General features: G+C 51.2%; 1 protein-coding gene across 1 annotated transcript; it reads right to left on the bottom strand.

Moving 5' to 3' along the window:
• Positions 1-238: 238 nt before the first annotated feature.
• On the bottom strand, positions 239-25,625 carry tmem254 (transmembrane protein 254). The gene is made up of 4 exons (XM_085970290.1): positions 25,474-25,625; positions 23,190-23,293; positions 21,946-22,005; positions 239-752 (listed from the first exon to the last, which is right to left on the bottom strand). Exons 1-4 carry the CDS (start codon positions 25,558-25,560, stop codon positions 635-637), a joined length of 369 nt encoding a protein of 122 aa, XP_085826416.1. The 5' UTR covers positions 25,561-25,625; the 3' UTR covers positions 239-634.
• Positions 25,626-26,467: the final 842 nt, after the last annotated feature.

The following is a 26,467-nucleotide window of genomic DNA, read 5'->3' on the forward strand; positions in this document are numbered from 1 at the left end:
CCACGATCTAATCGAATGGTGGAGCAGGCTCCAGGGGCTGAATGGCCTGCTCCTGTTCCTAATATTACACCAGCACTAGTTCATTCACTTTAAATGGATAACCATCAGCGTTACGATCTGAAATCCTAGGCTGGCATCAGCAATGATGTGGTGTGTGAGAGAACGGCAGAGTTTGCATTTAAAATTCACCCAGAGCACCAGTCTGTCAGTCAGGTTACTTGAATAAATATCAAAAGTATTAAAATAAAGCACTTTTATTAAATGCAATGGTTACCAGGTTAAAAGGGAACTAATCATTTTGCAGTCACTTTAAAAAAAAATCAATTTGATTACCAGTCAGTCACATACTATGGGAAAAAGGCTATTCCTGTTAAACAGTGAACGTCCATAATCCCGCTAATCATTTATAAAACATAATCCTGCTAATCATTTATAAAACATAATCCTGCTAATCATTTATAAAACATAATCCTGCTAATGAGATCAGATTCCCTGTTTCCAAGCCGCACTTTTCATGATTCTGCCAGAGGCCCATTTATTTACTTAAAAAAGGGAGAAACTTCGAGCCATAGGTGGCCACAGCGCTGAAATGGTTCCTTCTTTTTAAGATGAGGAATGTGCCTCTTTTGTGTCTTCACTTTCCCTTCTGCTCTGGTTTGTAAGACAACAGGTGCCAGAGGGAGGCGATGCCAAACAAGAGTGTCTGAAATGCCCACTTGAGTCGTACGCTTATGTTTGTAATCCCTTTGTCACTGTGTGGGTTAAGCGAGAAAAGGCAAGATTAGTGTATAGCACAGCAGCGACAGGCTTGCACCCCAGCCCCCCCCCCAAACCCCCAATCAATGAGACTCAGTCTTACTACTTCTGACATCCTAGAACACAAGAACATAAGAATTAGGAGCAGGAGTAACCCCTCGAGCCTGCTCCGCCATCCAATAAGTTTATGCATGACTGGTCTTCGATCAACTCCAATTTCCCGCCCGATCTCCATATCCCTCGATTCCCCTAGAGTCCAAAAATCTCTCTAAGCCTTGAATATACTCAATGATTCAGCCATTTGGGGTAGAGAATTCCAAAGATTTGCAACCCTCCGAGTGAAGAAATTCCTCCTCATCTCAGACTTAAATGGTCGACTCCTTATCCTGAGACTGTGCCCCCGAGTTCTAGACTCTCCAGCCAGGGGAAACAGCCTCTCAACATCTACCCTGTCAATCCCCCCTCAGAATCTTATATGTTTCAATGAGATCACCTTTTATTCTGTCAGCTGTGGCTCAGTTAGTAGCACACTCGCTGCTGGGGCAGAAGGTTGTGGGTTCAAGTCCCACTCCAGGGACTTGAGCACATGAAGCTAGGCTGACACTCCAGTGCAGTGCTGAGGGAGTGCCGTCTTTCGGATGAGATGTTAAATTGAAGCCCCATCTGGTCTCTCAGATGGATGTAAAAGATCTATTTCGAAGAAGAGCAGGGGAGTTATCCCCGGTGTCCTGGCCAATATTTATCCCTCAACCAACATAACAAAAACAGATTATCTGGTCATTGTTTGTAGGACCTTGCTGTGTGCAAATTGGCTGCCACGATTCCCACATTACAACAGTGACTCCACTTCAAAAGTACTTCATTGGCTGTCAAGCGCTTTGTGACGTCCAGCGGTCTTGAAAGGCGCTATATAAATGCAAGTCTTTCTTTCTTTAAACTCCAGAGAGTATAGGCCCAATCTACTCAATCTCTCCTGATAGGACAACCCAGGGATCAATCTAGTGAACCTTTGCTGCCCCACCTCTATGGCAAGTATATCTTTCCTCAGATAAGGAGACCAAAACTGTACACAGTAGATCTCTGTTGGCATTGCTCACAGCGAGTCCCTGGTTACACGGCTATAAGGGGGTTGCTAGGGTGTGTTGACATAAAAGGATTTGGAAAGAAGTTTGTAGGAGTTTTCCTCAGAGACAATAAACTATATATTTTGTGACTGATTGTTGTAAAATAATAAGTGTTTCCCTTACCCATTGCAGGTACACTAATAAATCTGATCAGCACATATACCACAATTAATAAATAAACCTGCAGGTCTTACAAGGGAAGATGAAATTCTTTACTTAATGGGTTCACGCTCCCATCTGTTTAGTACATTTATTTTAAACATAGTGAAGGCCAAAAAATTTAAACGTATTAAATTAATTTGTATTTTTCTTCCTTTACCAAATGCCGCTGCAACAGAACGCAGCATTTCCAAAAGATTCTGCTTAAATAAACAGATTAGGCGGAGGCCTAAAACAGGCCTGTCCCGCCTTCATCTTTGGAGCTTCTCTGCTCCCACTAAATTGCCCCGCTGCAGCACTGCGAGGACTCCCCTTGTAGGCAGTGGAGGTCTCCCACTTGCTGGCCGGGAGCCCACCCTGCATGGCCTCCGACCAGCCATGGCTCAGTGGGTAGCGCCCTCGCCTCGGAGTCAGAAGGTTGCGGGTTCAAATCCCCCCCTCCAGAGAGTTGAGCCCGTAATCCAGGCTGACACTCCCAGTGCAGTGCCGAGGGAGCGCACCACTGTCGGAGGTGCCGTCTTTCGGATGAGACGTTAAACCGAGGCCCCGTCTGCCCTCGCAAGTGAACGTAAAAGAGCCCAAAGAAGAGCAGGGGAGTTCTCCCCGGAGTCCTGGCCAACATTTGTCCCTCAACCAGCCTCACTAAAATAGATTATGTGGTCATTTAACTCATTGCTGTTTGTGTGATCTTGCTGTGTGCAAATTGGTTGCTGCGTTTCCTACATTACAACAGTGCCTACACTTCACAAATACTCTATTGGCTATGAAGCGCTTTGGAATGTCATGAGGATGCGAGAGGCGCTATATAAATGGAAGTTCTTTCTTTGGACGGAGAGCTGGGAGACAGCCAACATTGTAACACCGGCCGTTATGTGCTATTGAAACCCTACTGACCACACTGTGCTCATCTCTATTGTGGGCTTATTATCAGGAGGCAGGTTGCTCGTATGTGCGGTCAGGTTTGAAAGATCACCTTTATCAAGCACTATGCACAGCAGAGTTTTGCAAAGAGCCAGAGCAGAAATCTCTGTAATGATAATGTCTTCAAATATTTACTTTAACACAGTCTACCCTGGAGCACTGCCATCAAAATATAATCCAGCCAGGATTCATTTCTCTTTCTACAGACTGATGTTTCGGAACCATGGTTCTTTGAACATTATGGTTGAATTACTCACCCAAAGAGTTTTCTTGGAAGAGACTACCGGCTCGAAGTTCATCCATGCGTTATATTCAGCCCATGGGAAAAGTAGGCCACAGCCTGCAGTTGTTTGCAGACTGGATGTCATTCTTGGAGGGATTGCTAGCTGTCAGAGCACTGGCCTCAGCTCAAGTGAGTCCCCTTCAATGGAAAACTTTAACTAGCTCACTGTTCGGCTCATGCATCAAGCTCTCCACCTTGAAGCAGGGCCAGACTAGTCATGCCAAGTAGGAGCTCCCTCCCTCCTCCTCCTCCTCCTCTAGTGGGCGGAACATGGAATTTCCATGAAGGAATCAAGGATTAAACTAGAGTATTCTTCAGGTGAAAGAGAGCAAGGATATTTTTGTATAGAACAAAACATGTTATACGCTAGCACTGTGTGAACAGTGATTAAATCAGGGCTGTAGATACAAAAATATTTTGCATTTATGTGGTGCCTTTAACGTGGTACAACGTCCAAAGGCGCTTCACGAAAGCGTCAACAACATTTGGCACCAAGCTGCATAAGGAGACATAAGGACAGGTGACCAAAAGCTTGGTCAGAGGTAGGTTTTAAGGAGCGCCTTAAAAGGAGAGAGAGAGGTTGATAGGCTGAGAGGTGGAGAGGTTTAGGGAGGGAATTCCAGAGCTTAGGGCCTAGGCAGCTGAAGGCATGGCCGTCAATGGTGGAGCGATTAAAATCGAGGATGCGCAAGAGGCCAGAATTGGAGGAATGCAGAGATCTCGAAGGGCTGTGGTGCTGGAGGAGGTCACAGGGATAGGGAAGGGGGAGGCCATGGAGGTATTTGAAAACAAGGATGAGTTATAGAGTCATAACGGCACAAAAGGAGGCCATTCGGCCCATCAAGTCCACGCCGGCTCTCTGCAGAGCGATCCAGTCAGTCCCATTCCCCCGCTCTATCCCCGTAGCCCTGCAAGTTTATTTCCCTCAAGTTCCCATCCAGTCTCCCCTTGAAAACATTGAGTGTCTCCGCTTCCACCACTTCTGTCGGCAGCGAATTCCAGGTCCTCACCACTCGCTGTGTAAAAAAGTTTTTCCTCACATCCCCCCTGTATCTCTTGCCCAAGACCTTAAATCTGTGTCCCCTAGTCCTTGTACTATCAACTAGTGGGAACAGCCTTTCCCCGTCTAGCCTATCCAAACTCGTCATAATCTTGTACACCTCTATCAAATCACCCTGCAACCTCCTTTGCTCTAATGAAAACAAATCCAGCTTCTCCAACCTGTCCTTGTAGCTGAGATCCCCCATCCCCGGAACCATTCTGGTAAATCTCCTCTGCACCCTCTCAAGGGCCTTCACATCCTTCCTAAAGTGTGGTGACCAGAACTGGACGCAATACTCCAGTTATGAGAATTTTAAAATTGAGGCGTTGCTGGAACCTCTGTAGGTCAGCGAGCACAGGGGTGACGGGTGAACGGGACTTGGTGCGAGTTAGGATACGAGCAGCAAAGTTTTGGATGAGCTAAAGTTCATGTAGGGTGGAAAACGGGAGACCAGCCAGGAGTGTGTTGGAATAGTCAAGTCTAGAGGGAACAAAGGCAGGGATGAGGGTTTCAGCACCGGATGAGCTGAGTCAGGGGCAGAGTCGGGCGATGTTACGAAGGTGGAAGTAGGCGGTCTTAGTGATGGTGCTGATATGTGGTCGGAAGCTCATCTCGGGGTCAAATACAACACCAAGTTTGCGAACAGTCTGGTTCAGCCTCAGACCGTTGCCAGGAAGAGGGATGGAGTCGGTGGCGAGGGAACAGAGTTTGTGGCGAGGACTGAAGACAATGGCTTCAGTCTTCCCAATATTTAGTTGGAGCAAATTTCTTGGAGTTACACTGAACCCCATCCGTACACTGTGTTAAATGGGGTTCTAGATACACTAGTGGTTCAAACATTTCTCTCTGGGGGAACCCTCTGTTCTAATTCCCAAAACACAGTGCCAACTATTCAATAGAAAACAGTATCATTGCAGAAAATAATTTTCAAACCAAGTCCTTGAACTCCCTCGGGGGTCAGTGAAGGGATCCCTTGGGGAGGGGAAGGGATCCCTCGGGGGTCAGGGAAGGGATCCTTCGGGGGTCAGGGAAGGGATCCCTCGGGGATCTGTGAAGGGATCGCTCGGGGGGTCTGTGAAGGGATCCCTCGGCGGTTGTCGAAGGGATCCCTCGGAGGGGGGTCGGTGAATGGATATTGACCCCCCCCGAGGGGTCCCTTCACAGAGCCCCCGAGGGATCCCTTCACAGACCCCCCGAGGGCTCCCTTCACAGACCCCCGAGGGATCCCTTCACAGACCCCCGAGGGATCCCTTCACAGACCCCCGAGGGATCCCTTCACAGACCCCCGAGGGATCCCTTCACAGGTCCCCGAGGGATCCCTTCACAGATCCCCGAGGGATCCCTTCACCGACCTCCCGAGGGATCCCTTCCCTGACCGCCAAGGGATCCCTTCCCTGACCCCCGAGGGAGTTCAAGGACTTGGTTTGAAACCTATGGGTTACACCGATTCCCACCACTTGAATGTTATTCTGCTATTTTTCTCCCCCTTTGTGTTCTCCTACTGGGGTACAGTTCCAGGGGTGTCATTCACCCTCCAGTACCTCAACCGAGGGCCGTTCTTCATGTGTGAAACGGAGTAGCAGGTGGCTATTTTACCATGAAAGGCGTCACAGCCAAGTCCCATCCTGTCCTCACTCAATCTCCATGCGCACAGGCGTCACACACGCGCACAGGCGTCACACACACACACACACACACACACACACACACACACACAGGCGTCACACACACACACACACACACACACACACACACAGGCGTCACACACACACACACAGGCGTCTCACACACACACACACACACAGGCGTCACACACACACACACACAGGCGTCACGCGCACACACACAGGCGTCACGCGCACACACACAGGCGTCACGCGCACACACACAGGCGTCACGCGCACACACACAGGCGTCACACGCACACACACAGGCGTCACACGCACACACACAGGCGTCACACGCACACACAGGCGTCACACACACAGGCGTCACACACACAGGCGTCACACACACACAGGCGTCACACACACACAGGCGTCACACACACACAGGCGTCACACACACACAGGCGTCACACACACACAGGCGTCACACACACACAGGCGTCACACACACACAGGCGTCACACACACACAGGCGTCACACACACACAGGCGTCACACACACACAGGCGTCACACACACACAGGCGTCACACACACACAGGCGTCACACACACACAGGCGTCACACACACACAGGCGTCACACACACACAGGCGTCACACACACACAGGCGTCACACACACACAGGCGTCACACACACACAGGCGTCACACACACACAGGCGTCACACACACACAGGCGTCACACACACACAGGCGTCACACACACACAGGCGTCACACACACACAGGCGTCACACACACACAGGCGTCACACACACACAGGCGTCACACACACACAGGCGTCACACACACACAGGCGTCACACACACACAGGCGTCACACACACACAGGCGTCACACACACACAGGCGTCACACACACACAGGCGTCACACACACACAGGCGTCACACACACACAGGCGTCACACACACACAGGCGTCACACACACACAGGCGTCACACACACACAGGCGTCACACACACACAGGCGTCACACACACACAGGCGTCACACACACACAGGCGTCACACACACACAGGCGTCACACACACACAGGCGTCACACACACACAGGCGTCACACACACACAGGCGTCACACACACACAGGCGTCACACACACACAGGCGTCACACACACACAGGCGTCACACACACACAGGCGTCACACACACACAGGCGTCACACACACACAGGCGTCACACACACACAGGCGTCACACACACACAGGCGTCACACACACACAGGCGTCACACACACACAGGCGTCACACACACACAGGCGTCACACACACACAGGCGTCACACACACACAGGCGTCACACACACACAGGCGTCACACACACACAGGCGTCACACACACACAGGCGTCACACACACACAGGCGTCACACACACACACACAGGCGTCACACACACACACACAGGCGTCACACACACACACACAGGCGTCACACACACACACAGGCGTCACACACACACACAGGCGTCACACACACACACAGGCGTCACACACACACACAGGCGTCACACACACACACAGGCGTCACACACACACACACAGGCGTCACACACACACACACAGGCGTCACACACACACACAGGCGTCACACACACACACACAGGCGTCACACACACACACACAGGTGTCACACACACACACACAGGCGTCACACACACACACACAGGCGTCACACACACACACACAGGCGTCACACACACACACACAGGCGTCTCACACACACACAGGCGTCACACACACACACAGGCGTCACACACACACACAGGCGTCACACACACACACAGGCCACACACACACACACAGGCGTCTCACACACACACAGGCGTCTCACACACACACAGGCGTCTCACACACACACACAGGCGTCACACACACACACACAGGCGTCACACACACACACACAGGCGTCACACACACACACACACAGGCGTCACACACACACACACACAGGCGTCACACACACACACACAGGCATCACACACACACACACACAGGCGTCTCACACACACACACAGGCGTCACACACACACACACAGGCGTCACACACACACACAGGCGTCACACACACACACACAGGCGTCTCACACACACACACAGGCGTCACACACACACACACAGGCGTCACACACACACAGGCGTCACACACACACAGGCGTCACACACACACAGGCGTCACACACACACACAGGCATCACACACACACACAGGCGTCTCACACACACACACAGGCGTCACACACACACACACACAGGCGTCACACACACACACACACAGGCGTCACACACACACACACACAGGCGTCACACACACACACACACAGGCGTCACACACACACACACACAGGCGTCACACACACACACACACAGGCGTCACACACACACACACACAGGCGTCACACACACACACACACAGGCGTCTCACACACACACACAGGCGTCACACACACACACACAGGCGTCACACACACACACACAGGCGTCACACACACACACACAGGCGTCACACACACACACACAGGCGTCACACACACACACACAGGCGTCACACACACACACACAGGCGTCACACACACACACACAGGCGTCACACACACACACACAGGCGTCACACACACACACACAGGCGTCACACACACACACACAGGCGTCACACACACACACACAGGCGTCACACACACACACACAGGCGTCACACACACACACACAGGCGTCACACACACACACACAGGCGTCACACACACACACACAGGCGTCACACACACACACACAGGCGTCACACACACACACACAGGCGTCACACACACACACAGGCGTCACACACACACACAGGCGTCACACACACACACAGGCGTCACACACACACACAGGCGTCACACACACACACAGGCGTCACACACACACACAGGCGTCACACACACACACAGGCGTCACACACACACACAGGCGTCACACACACACACAGGCGTCACACACACACACAGGCGTCACACACACACACAGGCGTCACACACACACACAGGCGTCACACACACACACAGGCGTCACACACACACACATACAGGCGTCTCACACACACACACAGGCGTCACACACACACACAGGCGTCACACACACACACAGGCGTCACACACACACACAGGCGTCACACACACACACACAGGCGTCTCACACACACACACAGGCGTCACACACACACACACAGGCGTCACACACACACACACAGGCGTCACACACACACACACACACACACAGGCGTCACACACACACACACAGGCGTCACACACACACACACACAGGCGTCACACACACACACACACACTTCCAGCAATTGTCCCTGGACAGTGATCAGGAGCAGGAAACCAGGCCGATATCCCCCTCCCTAACCCAGGAACACCCGGGTCCACTGTGGCACACCCACTGCTGCCCCAGGGACAACTATTGGCCAGGGCACCGGAGAGAACTCCCCTGCTCGTCTTCAAAATATTGAATCATGTGATCTTTTACGTCCACCTGAGGGGGCAGATTTGGTTTAACGTCTCGTCCGAAAGACGGCACCTCCGACAGTGCAGCACTCCCTCAGTACTGCACTGGGGTGTCAGCCTAGATTCTGTGCTCTGGAGTGGGGTTTGAACCCACGGCCTTCTGACACAGAGACAAGAAGGACATTAGCGAACCAGTTGGATTTTTACAGACAACCCGTCAGCTTTTCACCGTCATTTTTTCGGGCGCCAACCCACAAATTACCAGATTTATTAAATTCAACTGCACAAGTAGCCATGGTGGGATTTGAACTCCCGACCTCTGGGTTGCTGGTCCAGTACCAAAACCATCGTCAGAAAATTCAGTGCATCGGCCAGAGCCCGTTACAGTGCCCAGTGCACAAAGTTCACTCGCACCGGTGAATTTGCGACAAGGTAAGAGTATAATTTTTTTAATCTGATTTGCAAATCGTAACAAGAGAAAACTTGGGAAAAGTGCCCTTTCCCACAGCCAAAAACAGTGAAGGGAAAAGTCCCAGAAATCCTGGTCATTGTTGACCCTGTCCCACGCACCACCTGCTGGCTGAACGTTACTCCTGCAGGAGGCCCAAGCGAGCCCCACTCGACCCAAATCATCAATGTCGCTGGAGTTTTTGAGGTTAGTGGGCGGATTATTCCCGATTTTATATTTATTTTAATTTCTCTGCATCACATTTACAGAGCTACACTGCCGCTCCACGTATCTGGCTTAACCACCTACGTGTAAAATCCTAGTTGTTGCTCTACACCCGCCACACGAAGTAGAACACCACCTCTCCATTCTTTTCTGAAATAAAATCGGTGGTTCTACTATTTGAGAAGAAAGAATTTGCATTTCTATAGCGCCTTTCACGACCTTGGAATGTCCCAAAGCGCTTTACAACCAATAGAGTATTTTTGCATTATAAATACTGTTGTAATGTAGGAAACGCAGCAACCAATGTTCCCGGCTTCACCTGCAGGTACAGTACCTCACCTGCGCCAGTGAGTATCGGAATATTTAGGCTGTAAACTACTTTTTTCCCTGGTTTTTGTTCGGTAAGGGCATCAAGGGCTATGGAGCGAAGGTGGGTGAAGATTACTGAGGTACAGATCAGCCATGATCTAATTGAATGGTGGAACAGGTTCGAGGGGCTGAATGGCCTACTCCTGTTCCTATGTACCCACATGGAGCTGAATGGCTTACTCCTGTTCCTATGTACCCACATGGGGCTGAATGGCTTACTCCTGTTCCTATGTACCCACATGGGGCTGAATGGCCTACTCCTGTTTCTATGTACCCACATGGGGCTGAATGGCCTACACCTGTTCCTATGTACCCACATGGGGCTGAATGGCCTACTCCTGTTTCTATGTACCCACATGGGGCTGAATGGCCTACTCCTGTTCCTATGTACCCACATGGGGCTGAATGGCCTACTCCTGTTTCTATGTACCCACATGGGGCTGAATGGCCTACTCCTGTTCCTATGTACCCACTGTGGTAAACCACTGTTTGTATTCCACTGTGTACATGCCTGTACATGCCTCGGCTGACTCCTCCCACAAATCCAGGTATAAAGGTGACTGCTCCACAGCCCCTTTGTATTCTGGACCGGTCGACCACTCGAGGCACACCTTCATTCTCTTGTTAATAAAAGCCTGTTAATTACTCGCTTAATCTCAGTCTTTTGAGTTATTGATAGCGCATCAATTTTATTAACAAGATTTTTATAATGGAGAAGATCCTCACACCAGCATGCCTGGACTTAGATCATCGGGAGGCGGACTCATCCACCAAGTTTACTCACTGGCTTAGGTGTTTCGAAAAATTCCTGACCGCCTCCGCTGCAATCAAATCGGACGAGGACAAACTGGATGTCCTGACCTCCAAAGTGAACCACCGAGTGTACTCGTCATCCAGGACGCGACCTCGTATGCGGATGCTATCAAGCTCCTCAAGGACCAGTACACGCGCCCAGTGAACGAGGTGTACGCTAGGCACCTCCTGGGGAGTCGTAAACAACAACATGGGGAAATCGACCGAGGAATACCTTCAGGCACTGTCTGTGCTTGGCCGGGCCTGTGGTTGTAAGGATGTAAAGGCCGCCGTGTACACAGAGGAACTTATCCGGGACGCTTTTGTAGCGGGCCACAGGTCCAATTACACCCGACAGCGACTGCTGGAGCAGAGTGACCTCGATCTCAACAAGGCCTCTGAACTCGCACTATCATTAGACGCAGCCTACCGGGGCATGGATGCCTACTCCTCTGCACCGTGGACGCCGCGGGGAACGACAGCCTGGGACACGGTAGGACCGTCTCATAGCGCCGTGCCACCCCAGCCACATCCCAGCAACGGCCCAACTACCGCAGCAGTGTCCCAAGGCCAGACAGCAGTGCCCCAAGGCCAGAAATGCTACTTCTGTGGCCAGGCCAAACACCCCAGAGCGCACTGCCCAGCGAAAAATGCGATCTGCTCGGGCTGCGGGAAGAAGGGACACTACGCCAGCGTCTGCAGAGCCAAAGCCACTCCGAACCCCAGCAGCGCCGCGTGTGGGCCATGCGGGCCGCCATCTTGGGCCTCCCCAGCCATGTGCGAACCACCGGAACAGCAGCCATTTTGGACTCCTCCAGCCACATGGGGATCATGGATGCCGCCATCTTGGACGACAGCCGGGACAAAACAGGCCCCCAACACCGCCTCATCTGATACCCGCAGCGACACACCAACCCCTACGCTGGCCTCCGTTACACTGGACCAAGCGAGACCGCACCAGCTGGCCAGTTCCACAATGGACATTAAGGTAAATGGTCACGAAACAATCTGCCTTTTTGACTCTGGGAGCACGGAGAGCTTCATCCACCCCGACACGGTGTGGCGTTGCTCTCTCCCAGTCCTGCCTGCACACCAGCGGATTTCTATGGCCTCCGAGTCCCAGTCGGCGGACATTGGCGGCTACTGCGTGGTGACACTCGTAGTAGACGGGACTGTGTACGATAATTTTAAACTTCTGGTCCTGCCCGACCTCTGCGCTGCCGTTCTACTGGGGTTAGATTTTCAGTGCCACCTTAAAAGTGTTACGATGGCGTACGGTGGACCCCTCCCCCCACTCACAGTCCGCAGCCAGCAGCTTCCAAATTGCCCGCCGCGCACCAGGTGCAACCTCTCCACACTCAGAGTCACCCCCCCCCCCCACTGTTTGCTAACCTCACCCCCGACTGTAAGCCCATCGCCACAAAGAGCAGGCGATACAGCGCCGGGGACAGGGTTTTCATTAAAACCGAAGTGGAGCGGCTCCTGAAGGAAGGGATTATTGAGGGCAGCACCAGCCCCTGGCGAGCCCAGGTTGTGGTCGTTAAGACCGGCGAGAAGCAGCGCCTGGTCATCGACTACAGCCAGACAATAAATCGCTACACCCTGCTGGAAGCTTACCCACTCCCCCGCATAGCTGATATGGTCAACCAGATCGCGCAGTACCGCGTCTTCTCGACCATTGACCTGAAATCAGCGTACCACCAGCTCCCTATCCGCCCTGAGGACCGCCAGTATACTGCCTTTGAGGCAAACGGCCGCCTCTATCACTTCCTTAGGGTTCCCTTTGGCGTCACCAACGGGGTCTCCGTCTTCCAAAGGGAGATGGACCGGATGGTCGATCAAAATGCGTTGCAGGCCACTTTCCCATATCTGGACAATGTGACCATCTGCGGCCATGACTTGCAGGACCATGGCGCAAACCTCGAAAAATTCCTCTGCACCGCCAAACTCCTCAACCTGACGTATAACAAGGAGAAGTGCATATTCCGCACAACCCGCCTCGCCATCCTTGGCTGTGTTGTGGAACACGGAGTCATCGGCCCCGACCCCGACCGGATGCGTCCCCTTATGGAATTCCCACTGCCCCAAGGCCCTGAAGAGGTGCCTAGGGTTTTTCTCTTATTACGCCCAGTGGGTCCCCTACTATGCGGACAAGGCCCGTCCGCTGATCAAGTCCACCTCTTTTCCCGTGACGGCAGAGGCCCGCTTAGCCTTCCACCGTATCAAGGAAGACATTGCCAAAGCCACCATGCACGCAGTGGACGAATCCATCCCCTTCCAGGTGGAAAGCGACCCGTCCGACTTTGCCCTGGCCGCTACCCTCAATCAGGCGGGGAGACCCGTGGCCTTCTTTTCACAAACCCTCCAGGGCCCGGAGACCAGACACTCCGCTGTTGAGAAGGAGGCCCAGGCTATTGTGGAGGCTGTGCGTCATTGGAGGCACTACCTGGCCGGAAAACAATTTACCCTGCTCACTGACCAGCGTTCAGTTGCTTTCATGTTTAACAACAAGCAGAGGGGCAAAATCAAAAACAACAAGATCTTGAAGTGGAGAATCGAACTTTCCACCTATAATTACGAGATCTTGTACCGGCCCGGGAAGCTCAATGAACCCCCGGATGCTCTATCACGTGGCACCTGCGCCAGCACGCAGATCGATAGACTGCGAGCCCTCCACAATGACCTCTGCCACCCGGGGGTCACCAGGTTCTTCCACTTCATCAAGGCCCGCAACCTGCCTTACTCCATTGAGGAGGTCAGGACCATGACCAGGAACTGCCAAGTCTGCACTGAGTGCAAACCGCACTTTTACAGACCAGACAGGGCTCACCTGATAAAAGCCACTCGCCCCTTCGAGCGCCTGAGCGTTGATTTTAAAGGGCCTCTCCCCTCCTCCGACCGCAATGTGTACTTCCTCAATATTATTGATGAGTACTCCCGTTTCCCGTTCGCCATCCCCTGCCCGGACATGACCAGTGCCACGGTCATTAAATGTCTGAACGACCTCTTCACCCTGTTCGGTTTCCCCAGCTATATCCATAGCGACCGGGGCTCATCGTTTATGTGCGACGAACTCCGTCAGTACCTGCTAGCTAGGGGTATTGCCACAAGCAGGACCACCAGTTACAACCCCCGGGGGAACGGACAGGTGGAAAGAGAGAATGCGACAGTTTGGAAGGCCGCCCTGCTAGCCTTAAAGTCTAGGGGCCTTCCGACCTCCCGCTGGCAGGATGTGCTCCCTGATGCGCTCCACTCTATTCGGTCACTGCTCTGCACTGCCACTAACGCCACCCCTCATGAGAAAATGTTTGTCTTCCCAAGGAAGTCCACATCGGGGACATCGCTACCGCCATGGCTGACGTCCCCAGGGCCGGTCCTACTGAGAAGACACGTGAGGACCCATAAAACGGACCCCCTGGTTGAGAGGGTCGACCTCCTCCACGCCAACCCCCAGTATGCTTACATTGCGTACCCGGACGGGCGGGAGGACACAGTCTCCATAAGAGACCTCGCACCCTCAGGGGCCGCAGTAACCCACCACCACCCCCCCCCCACGATCCGATATCCAGCCCCAGCAGACGGCAGGCCTGGGCCCCGCGACCCGCTCGACATCTACGAGGACTACACACCAGTGCCCCAGCCTACGCGGGACTCGACGCCGGAAGCTTCACTACCCCTGCCGTCGCCACGTCGATCACAGCAGCAGACAAGACCTCCGGAGAGACTCCAATACACTAACTTTTAATACACTTCACCCCGCCGGACTCAATTTTAAACAAGGGGTGAATGTGGTAAACCACTGTTTGTATTCCACTGTGTACATGCCTGTACATGCCTCGGCTGACTCCTCCCATGAATCCAGGTATAAAGGTGACTGCTCCACAGCCCCTTTGTATTCTGGACCGGTCGACCACTCGAGGCACACCTTCATTCTCTTGTTAATAAAAGCCTGTTGATTACTCGCTTAATCTCAGTCTTTTGAGTTATTGATAGCGCATCACCCACATGGGGCTGAATGGCCTACTCCTGTTTCTATGTACCCACATGGGGCTGAATGGCTTACTCCTGTTCCTATATATCCTCAAGGGGCTGGATGGCCTACTCCTGTTCCTACATATCCTTGAGGGACTGAATGGCCTACTCCTCTTCCTGTGTATCCTCGAGGGGCTGAATGGCCTACTCCTGTTCCTCTGTATCCTTGAGGGACTGAATGGCCTACTCCTGTTCCTATGTATCCTCGAGGGGCTGAATGGGCAATTTCCTCAAGTGCATTGACGTGGACACTCACTCACTCAGCGGAGTTGCTGCCCCGAGATTCCACCTATGGCCAACACTCAAGTTCAAGCGCGAGGGGTAGCGCCTGGGAGATCCAGGCGCACGTGCCCCGCAGAGTGATGGGAAATGGGCCCGCACTCCTCATCCTCCGTATGTCACAATCCCAGAGAACAGTTGTGGGGTTCTGCAAAGGGGACAGAGGGAACGTCAGCCCAGAGATGCTTGTACAGGCTTTCTGGTGACCATGTTGCAATGGGCAGTACCACTGTTCAGCAGCAGGTCCAGTTGTCCCATTCACTGGGGCAAGAAACCACGCTGAAAGCAAAGGGACTCTGGGAACTGGGACCAAATGCAGCCCAATTTAATGGGGGACACAATTCTCCTCTGTGCCCATGGCATAAGATTCCCACGTGAAACAGGTTTGAAAAGAAAGACAGACAGACTTAACATAAGAAATAGGAGCAGGAGTAGGCCAATCGGCCCCTCGAGCCTGCTCCACCATTCAATAAGATCATGGCTGATCTGATCCTAACCTCAAATCTTCTATCACTGTGCATCCACCCGAACCCATGTGATCTCCCGGGAGAGGCGAAAAACCAGATAAAGACCCAATGGCCAATTTGGGAGAAAAAAATCTGGGAAATTCCTCTCTGACCCATCTAGGCGATCGAAATTCTTCCAGGAGATCACTCTGTCCCTATATCTTCTACAGTACTTACCTTCTGTAAAAGCGATCTCCACCCCAGCCAGGAACAGGAATAAAACCATCTCCTGAAATCTAACACAGGCCCCTGGGCCCACTCCACTACCCACAGGGCCATGACCATTCCGAACCTAGACTCATGTCCAATTTCCTGCCCGCTCCCCGTAACCCTTAATTCCCTTTACTTCTAGGAAACTATCTATTTCTGTTTTAAATTTATTTAATGATGTAGCTTCCACAGCTTTCTGGGGCAGCAAATTCCACAAACCTACCACCCTCTGAGTGAAGAAGTTTCTCCTCATCTCAGTTTTGAAAGAGCAGCCCCTTATTTTAAGATTATGCCCCCTAGTTCTAGTTTCACCCATCATTGGGAATATCCTCACCGCATCCACCCGATCAAGCCCCTTCACAATCTTATATGTTTCAATAAGATCGCCTCTCATTCTTCTGAACTCCAATGAGTAGAGTCCCAATCTACTCAACCTCTCCTCATATGACCACCCCCTCATCCCCGGGATTAACGAGTGAACCTTCTTTGTACTGACTCGAGAGCAAGTATGTCTTTTCTTAAGTATGGACACCAAAACTGTATGCAGTATTCCAGGTGCGGTCTCACCAATACCTTGTACAACTGCAGCAATACCTCCCTGTTTTTATATTCCATCCCCCTAGCAATAAAAGCCAACATTCCATTGGCCTTCTTGATCACTTGCTGCACCTGCATACTAACTTTTTGAGTTTCGTGCACCAGGACCCCCAGATCCCTTTGTACTACAGTACTTTCCAGTTTCTTGCCATTAAGGTAATAACTTGCTCTATGATTTTTCCTGCCAAAGTGCATAACCTCACACTTTCCAGTATTGTATTCCATCTGCCAAATCTCTGCCCACTTACTTAGCCTGTCTATGTCCCTTTGCAGGTTTTTTATGTCCTCCTCACTCACTACTTTCCGTCCCATCTTTGTATCATCTGCAAACTTTGATATGTTACACTCGGTCCCCTCCTCCAAATCGTTAACATAGATTGTAAAGAGTTGGGGACCCAGCACTGACCCCTGCGGAACACCACTAGTTACTGGTTGCCAATTTGAGAACGAACCATTTATCCCAACTCTCTGCTTTCTGTTAGAGAGCCAATCCTCCACCCACGCCAGAATATTACCCCCAATCCCGTGATTTTTTATCTTGAGCAATAATCTTTTGTGTGGCACCTTGTCAAATGCCTTTTGGAAGTCTAAATATACTACGTCCACTGGTTCCCCTTTATCCACCCTGTATGTTACTTCCTCAAAAAACTCCAGCAAATTTGTCAAACATGACTTCCCCTTCATGAAACCATGCTGAGTTTGTCCTATTAAATTATGTTTATCCAAATGTCCCGTTACTGTCTCCTTAATAATGGACTCTAACATTTTACCAACCACAGATGTTAGGCTAACAGGTCTATAGTTTCCAGCCTTCTGCCTACTACCCTTTTTAAATAAGGGTGTTACATTAGCAGTTTTCCAATCTGCCAGGACCTTTGCTGAGTCCAGTGAGTTTTGGAAAATTATTACCAATGCATCCACAATCCCTATCGCTACTTCCCTCAAGACCCTAGGATGCAAGCCATCAGGTCCAGGGGATTTATCCGCCTTGAGTCCCATTATTTTACCAAGTACCACTTCCTTAGTGGTTTTAATCGTATTTAGTTCCTCCCCCCCTAGAGCCCCCTGTTTGTCCAGTGTTGGGATATTCTTAGTGTCCTCTACTGTAAAGACTGATACAAAATAATTGTTCAGTGTTTTTGCCATCTCCATGTTTCCCACCATTAATTTCCCGGTCTCATCCTCTAAGGGACCAACATTTACTTTAGCCACCTTTTTTCTTTTTATATAACTATAGAAACTTTTACTGTCTGTTTTTATATTTTTTGCTAATTTACTTTCATAATCTATCTTCCCTTTCTTAATCAATCTTTTAGTTATTTTTTGCTGTCTTTTAAAGACTTCCCAATCTTCCATCCTCCCACTAGATTTGGCTACCTTATATGCCCTTGTTTTTAGTCGGATACTATCCTTAATTACTTTACTTAGCCACGGATGGCTATCTTTTCTTTTACACCCTTTTTCCCTCAGTGGAATATATATTTTTTGGAAGTTGTAAAATAACTCCTTAAATGTACACCACTGATCATGTACCGTCTTACCCTTTAATCTATTTTCCCAGTCCACTCTAATCAATTCCGCTCTCATACCTTCATAGTCTCCTTTATTCAAGCTCAGCACGCTTGTTTGAGATCCAACCTTCTCACCCTCTAATTGAATATGGAACTCAACCATGTTATGGTCACTCATTCCAAGGGGATCCTTTACAAGGACATTTTTTATTAATCCTGTCTCATTACACAGGACGGGCAGCACGGTGGCATAGTGGTTAGCACTGTTGCCTCACAGCACCAGGGACCCGAGTTCGAATCCAGTCTCGGGTGACTGTCTGTGTGGAGTTTGCACATTCTCCCCGTGTTTGCGTGGGTTTCCTCCGGGTGCTCCGGTTTCTTCCCACAGTCCAAAGATGTGCAGGTTAGGATGATTGGCTATGATAAATTGACCCTTAGTGTTAGGGGGATTAAATACGTAGGGTTACGGGGATCGGGTGGGATATGTGTCGGTGCAGGCTCGATGGGCCGAAATGGCCTCTATCTGCACTGTGGGGTTTCTGTGATCTGTGAGGACCAAATCTAAGGTTGCTTGCCCCCTGGTCGGTTCAGTTACATACTGCTCAAGAAACCCATCCCTAATACACTCAATGAACTCATCCTCAAGGCTGCTCTGCCCAATTTGATTTGTCCAGTTAATATGATAATTAAAATCCCCCATAATTATAGCTGTTCCCTTATTACAAGCCTCAACTATTTCCTGATTAATACTCCGTCCAACAGAGTTGCAACTGTTCAGAGGCCTATAGACTACACCCACTAGTGTTTTTTTCCCCTTATTATTCCTTATCTCCACCCAAACTGTTTCACTATCCTGCTCCTTTGACCCAATATCATTTCTCTGTATTATAGTGATTCCTTCCTTTATTAACATAGCCACCCCACCTCCTCTCCCTTCCTGCCTGTCCTTCCTGATTGTTAAATAACCTGGTATGTTTAATTCCCAGTCATGGTCACCCTGCAGCCATGTTTCTGTAATGGCCACAAGATCATACCCATATGTCGTTATTTGTGCCGTTAACTCATTCATTTTGTTACGAATGCTACGTGCATTCAGATAAAGAACTTTCAAATATGTTTTGTAACATTTAGTTCCTGTTTTTTCCCTTTTTAGTACTTTACTTTTTGCTCCATACCTTCTGTCCCTTCCTGACACATTCTGTTTTTTAATTCCCCCACTGCTACCTAAGTCTATGACCTTCTCTGTTGTCATTTCTATTATTTGCTCTCTAGAAACCTCCCCCCCACTAATTAGTTTAAAGCCCTCTCTACAGCCCTAGTTATATGATTCGCCAGGACTCTAGTCCCAGCACTGGCCAAGTGGAGTCCGTCCAAACGGAACAGCTTCCTCCTGTCCCAGTATTGGTGCCAGTGTCCCAAGAAGCAAAACCCATTTCTCCCACACCAGTCTTTGAGCCACGCATTTAACTCTTTAATTTTATTTATCCTAGCCATATTCGCTCGTGGCTCAGGTAATAACCCAGAGATTATTACCCTTGAGGTTCTGTTTTTTAATTTGACCCCTAGCTGCTCATACTCCTTTAACAGAACCGTCTTCCTTGTCCTATCTACGTCGTTTGTACCAACATGGACCACGACAACTGGATCATCCCCCTCCCACTCCAAGTTTCTTTCCAGCCCAGAAGAGATGTCCTTAACCCTCGCACCGGGCAGGCAACACAGCCTTCGGGGCTCCCGCTCTTGACTGCAGAGAACCCTATCTATCCCCCTAATGATACTATCCCCTACCACTACAACATTTCTTTTTACTCCCTCCACTTGAATGGCCCCCTGTACCACGGTGCTGTGGCCAGGTTGCTCATCCTCCCTGCAGTCCCCGCTCCCGCCCTCACAGGGAGTAAGAACCTCGATCCTGCTGGACAAGAACAAGGGCTGTGTCTCCTTCAACACTACATCCTGGATCCCTGTACCTTCCTCACTCATAGTCACATCGTCCTGTCCCTGACCACGGACTACATCTGCAGTAATTAACTTCATAGGTGTGACCATCTCCAGGAACTTCTCCCCCTCCCTGATGTGTCGCAGTGTCTGAAGCTCGGTCTCAAGCTCCATAACATAGAACTTGAGTTCCTCTAGCAGCAAACACTTGTCGCAGATGTAATCACCGTGAGCCTCAATGGGGACCACCGGCTCCCACATCTCGCAACAGTAACACATCACCTGCTCCATTCTATATAATTAATTAAATTTCTTATTATTAGTTATGAAGACCCTGCCCGGATATAGATGATAATGTCACACCACTATTCAAAGGACTTGCCAACTTAAAGGTATAAAAAAGAGAAGGAAGAAAACCAACCAACCAGCTGATCACCAACCTCCTCCTTGAATACTGCCTGTGGGGCCTGTTTGGTTGACTCGTCTCGCTGCTCCACCTCCGCAGTGTTGTCCAAGCCTGGGAGTGGGGAACAAAACAGAGCAAAAAACACACCCCCACCTCCCACTTATCCGAACTCTCCCACTTAGCAAAACTCCAGCACCACTCAATGCACAAGGCACTCTGTGCACTGCACTAGCCCCTCCTCTTTTATACCCAGATTCTACTTCCGGTTTAAACTGCCCAAGAGTTTAAAAAACCGTTAAAAAATTAAACTTACTTCAAATAATTGACTTCTTAACACACTAAAATTCACAAAATACACTTAAATGATTTTTCTCCCACTTAGCAAAACTCCAGCACCACTCAATGCACAAGACACTTGCATTTATATAGCGCCTTTCATGACCACCGGACGTCCCAAAGCACTTTACAGCCAATGAAATACTATTTTGAGGTGTAGTCACTGTTATAATGTAGGAAACACGGCAGCCAATTTGCACACAGCAAGCTCCTACAAACAGCAAAGTGATAATGACCAGATAATCTGTTTTAGCGAAGTGGATTGAGGGATAAATATTGGCCAGGACACCAGGAATAACTCCCCTGTTCTTCTTCGAAATAGTGCCGTGGGATCTTTTACGTTCACCTGAGAAAGCAGACGGGGCCTCGGTTTAACATCTCATCTGAAACATGGCATCTCCGACAGTGCAGCACTCCCTCAGTACTGCACTGTGTCAGCCTGGATTTTTGTGCTCAAGTCCCTGGAGTGAGACTTGAACCCACAATCTGCTGACTCAGAGGCGGGGGTGCTCCCAACTGAGCCACTGGCTGACACTGGTTTGTCAGTCACAGTCCGCAGCATAAAACTGTCTCCAATGCACAAATTGGCAATCTCGTTCAGAACGGTCACAGGATGGCTGGTGTGGGAGCTGGAAAAGTTACACACTGGGGCCGTAAGGGGATTGCTCTTCCGAGAATGGGGCAGACACGAGGGAGCTTGACTCTGCATATTATACCTGGTCCGCGAGTGCTGGCTGCTGATACCGTGGGCCTAAAATGGAAAGCGTTCCATTCTAAAGTGTTTATCCCTCCGCTATACAAGCACCAAATTCACACCCAACAGACAGAATGGCAAAGCAAGGTTAACCAGAAGATATAGAACAGCCTCACCTGCAGAGTTTGATGCTGTACAGGGCCTCAGCAAGATGGATAGCCCAGGCCAACCAGTACCTGCAAAAGATTGGAATAAACACACACACACTAACTTTATCTGAAACAACAACAAGACGATGCGATTAAGAATTGCAACTCAAGAAGCTCGACACCATCCAGAACAAAGCAGCCCGCTTGATTGGCACCCCATCCACCACCTTAAACATTCACTCCCTCCACCACCGGCGTACCGTGGCTGCAGTGTGCACCATCTACAAGATGCACTGCAGCAACTCGCCAAGGCTTCTTCGACAGCACCTCCCGAACCCGCGACCTCATCCACCTAGAAGGACAAGGGCAGCAGGGGCATGGGAACACCACCACCTCCAAGTTCCCCATCAAGTCACACACCAACCTGACTTAGAAATATATCGGCCGTTCCTTCATCGTCGCTGGGTCAAAATCCTGCAACTCCCTCCCTAACAGCACTGTGGGAGCACCTTCAGCACATGGACTGCAGCGGTTCAAGAAGGCGGCTCACCACCACCTTCTCGAGGGCAATTAGGAATGGGCAATAAATGCTGGCCTTGGCCGTTCCCACATGCCGAGATTTTCTTTTAAAAAGGTGACAGCTCGCAAGCAATAGCAGTGTCTCACCATGGGAGAAATGTCCGGAGGGGGGTGGTGGGGGGGGGGGGGGGGGGGGGGGTGTCTGTGTGATTGTGATTCCAGGAAAAAAAGGCACAGGAGTATCCAAGTTCTTGCACTCGTGAGCCGCATAGGTCCATGGGGCATTGGGGACGGGGGAGGGGGGAGCGACATTGAAATTTCAATCCTTGTTCCTATTAATTCCCATGTAACTCAGGTTGTTGATCACTAATGTCCCTTTAGGGCAGAAAACTCTGATGGACACCATGGGAATCAAGGGAGATGGGGATAGTGCGGGAAAGTGGAGTTGAGGTCGAAGATCAGCCATGATCTCATTGAATGGCAGAGCAGGCTCGAAGGGCCGGATGGCTGACTCCTGCTCCTATTTCTTATCCCAATAGATGTCTTGGTGATCTGATTCAGGGATTTCTCCACCAATGAGCAACAGTTCCAAGAGCAGCCCCTTTCCCAGTCTCCAGTTCCACAAGATTCAAACATGTCAGAGCAGCGAGCAAGAGATATAAACACAAATAGAATGGAGGGACCCAGGCTTCAAGGGCCAGGCCGTCAGGGTTCGGGGGGGGTGGGGGGCACAGCGCGCACCCATGCCTTACCAGATGTACAAGTTGGGGTAATAGTTGTCCACCAGGTACTTGGAGAAGCTGCCCAAGGGTCCCAGGCTCTTGTACGGTACGCTCCGCGGCCAAAACATCAGCAGCTGGAGAGAAGAACAACACAGGCTTTGCAGAGGAACGAATAAACAAACTAATAAATCCAATCGGGAATTCTGGAGGAACTTCTCTACCCAGAGAGTGGTGAGAGTGTGGAACTCGCTACCACAGGGAGTGATTGAGATGAATAGCAGAGATACATTTAAGGGGAAGCTAGATAAACACATGAGGGAGAAAGGAATAGAAGGAAATGCTGAAATTGAGAGATGAAGCCAAGTGAGAGGAGGCTCGTGTGGAGCAGAAACACCAACATGGACCAGTTGGGCTGAATGGCCCGGTTCTGTGCTCTAAGTTCCGAGTAAGATCATTTCCTATTTTACACAAATACAACCAACAACTACGGGGGCACTTTTCCACCGACACAGCTACTCCGCGCAACTTGAGTCACTTTTTGCACAAAAAAATGATTAAATTATCCAAACATTCGAATGAAGCACCCCACATCCGCTCCCGTCTCTTATTCCGATTGCCTCTTCCGGTGGCCGATCTTGCTCGTGGCGCATGTTTAAAGGTTGGACTTCGCCACATTCACACAGGCTCAGATTTGGGTGTTCATCGGCTGGGCCGCGGCTCAGCCCCTGCCCGCCCTGACCATTCCTGCCCGCTCGCGGCTCGCCCCTGCCCACCCTGGACCATTCCTGCCCGCTCGCGGCTCGCCCCTGCCCACCCTGGACCATTCCTGCCCGCTCGCGGCTCAGCCCCTGCCCGCCCTGACCATTCCTGTCCGCCCCGGCCCATTCCTGCCCGCTCGCGGCGCGCCCCTGCCCGCCCGCGGCTCGCCCCTGCCCACCCTGGACCATTCCTGCCCGCTTGCGGCTCGCCCCTGCCCGCCCTGATCATTCCTGCCCACCCTGGACCATTCCTGCCCGCTCGCGGCTCGCCCTTGCCCGCCCTGATCATTCCTGCCCACCCTGGACCATTCCTGCCCGCTTGCGGCTCGCCCCTGCCCGCCCTGATCATTCCTGCCCACCCTGGACCATTCCTGCCCGCTCGCGGCTCGCCCTTGCCCGCCCTGATCATTCCTGCCCACCCTGGGCCATTCTTGCCCGCTCGCGGCTCGCCCCTGCCCGCCCTGATCATTCCTGCCCGTCCTGACCATTCCTGTCTGCCCCGGCCCATTCCTGCCCGCTCACAGCTCGCCCCTGTCCGCCCCGGCCCATTCCTGCCTGCTCGCAGCTCGCCCCTGCCCGCCCTGACCATTCCTGCCCACTCGCGGCTCGCCCCTGCCCGCCCTGATCATTCCTGCCCACCCTGGACCATTCCTGCCTGCTCGCGGCTCAGCCTCTGCCCGCCCTGACCATTCCTGCCCACTCACGGCTTGCCCCTGCCTATTCCTGCCCGCTTGTGGCTCGCCCTTGCTCACTTACAAAAGAGAATCCGGTGTCCGCACCAGAAACCACACACAAAAATTTGGTCTCAGCTCCCCTTTGTATTAAGAAGTGGGGTGGGAGAAGTAAAACAGCCAGAATATCACTCCTGAGCCCTATCCAGCAAACCTCACCGTGGAAAATGCATGGATAGCAGGCTGAGGTCAGGATTCAACCAGGCCACGATGCACCCCACAGCTGAATAGCCCTCCGTTACTCTCTGCATTGGTCGACTGACGATTCACCAGTTGCATGAGGAATGGGGAACAGGGCTGGGGGTCCCCAGTGGAGCTCTAACCCCTGCAACAGTCACTGCCTCAGAAGATGGGGCAGGGGTGGGGCGGGGGGAGTAAGGAAAGTTCATGCAAAGCCTCGGCTATTCGCTCCCCACATCCCCACTCCGACCCCTCTCCCATTCATTGGGGGGGGGCGGGGGAAACACCCCCATTGGGGCTGGGTCTTCCGCCCACCTCTTGCACACTCTGTGGACCCCAGCCATATTTCTGGCCCTGAGGTCACTTACCCATGGGAGATCCAGGCACACCCTGAGGAGTGTTGCCAGTATTGGAGGCAGGCACTTGCCTCAGCAGAGAAAGAGAGGATTGCAAGTTATTTTTTTTTTGAGCCTGCAAAATTCCCATTTTGCGGATGGGGCCCATGCACAGCCTAGATTGCGCAGACAGGCCCCTCTGCAACTTCCTACCCTCTGCTCCATAGAGTGCAGGAACCGAACCGCTGCCCCATCGAAGAGAGCAAATGTGGGTTAACAGCCAGTCAGATGCATTTCCAAACAGACTTACAGTGTAATACCCAAAGGATACAGTGATGACAACCATCCAGAAGAGACTGGTCCTCCTGAAGTATGCACCGGAGACTGTACCAGGCATTCTTCCGACAGAATCCTCACCAACAGCTCCCTGCCAAACAGCTGCTGAATGTCGCAATGTTGGGGGGGGATCAAAGGTCACTGCTTCAATTTCACTTCCTGTCTGACTCAAGAGCTTCTTAAAGCTAGACTGTCCCAGTCCCGAAGGACATTAAGATCTGCAGCCAGAAATGACAAACGGTTCTGCTGCAGCAAAGGAATGTTAGCTGGCCTGTCCTAATAAAGTCTTTCAATGCAGCTTAACCAGACCTTCGAAGTAGGATAGCAAAATACTGCAGATGCTGGAAGTCCGAAATAACAACAGAAAATGCTGGACAAACTCAGCAGGCCAGGCAACATCCGTGGAGAGAAAATAGAGTCAACGTTTCAGGTCGATGACCCTTTGTCTTGACATTTTCTGTTGTTACTTCGAAGTAGGCCTCATTTTGAAGGGCTTTCCCCAAATTCCTAACCTGGACTGAGAAGCGGGGCCTGGGAGCGGAGCTCGAGGTGGGGCTGGGACAGGGGCAAGGTGAGGGTGCTCTTTTAGTGCGATCAATAAGCAAAAAACTGTAACTTAACAAAAATACATCAAATGAAACTTAACAAATTAAATTAAAATTTGGTTTCCGGGGTTGATGATGCACTCCGGACCCTGAGGCAAGGTGAGGGTGAAGCCAGGGCAGGGCTTAGTGGGGTGGGGGGCAAATTATTTCAATGATTGTGTGGCATCAACTGGTACAGGGAGTAGAATTATTTCAGTGCAGTCTGTCTCACGTCTCCTTGCTGCAGTTTAGACACAATTCAATTCAATTCAATTTTATTTGTCACGGTGGCATAGTGGTCAGCACTGTTGCCTCACAGCGCCAGGGACCCGGGTTCGAATCCGGCCTCGGGTGACTGTCTGTGTGGAGTTTGCACATTCTCCT

Source organism: Somniosus microcephalus, chromosome 29 (genome assembly GCF_052327205.1).
Source record: "Somniosus microcephalus isolate GS21.2 chromosome 29, FLI_Smic_1.0, whole genome shotgun sequence".
NCBI lineage: Eukaryota > Metazoa > Chordata > Chondrichthyes > Squaliformes > Somniosidae > Somniosus > Somniosus microcephalus.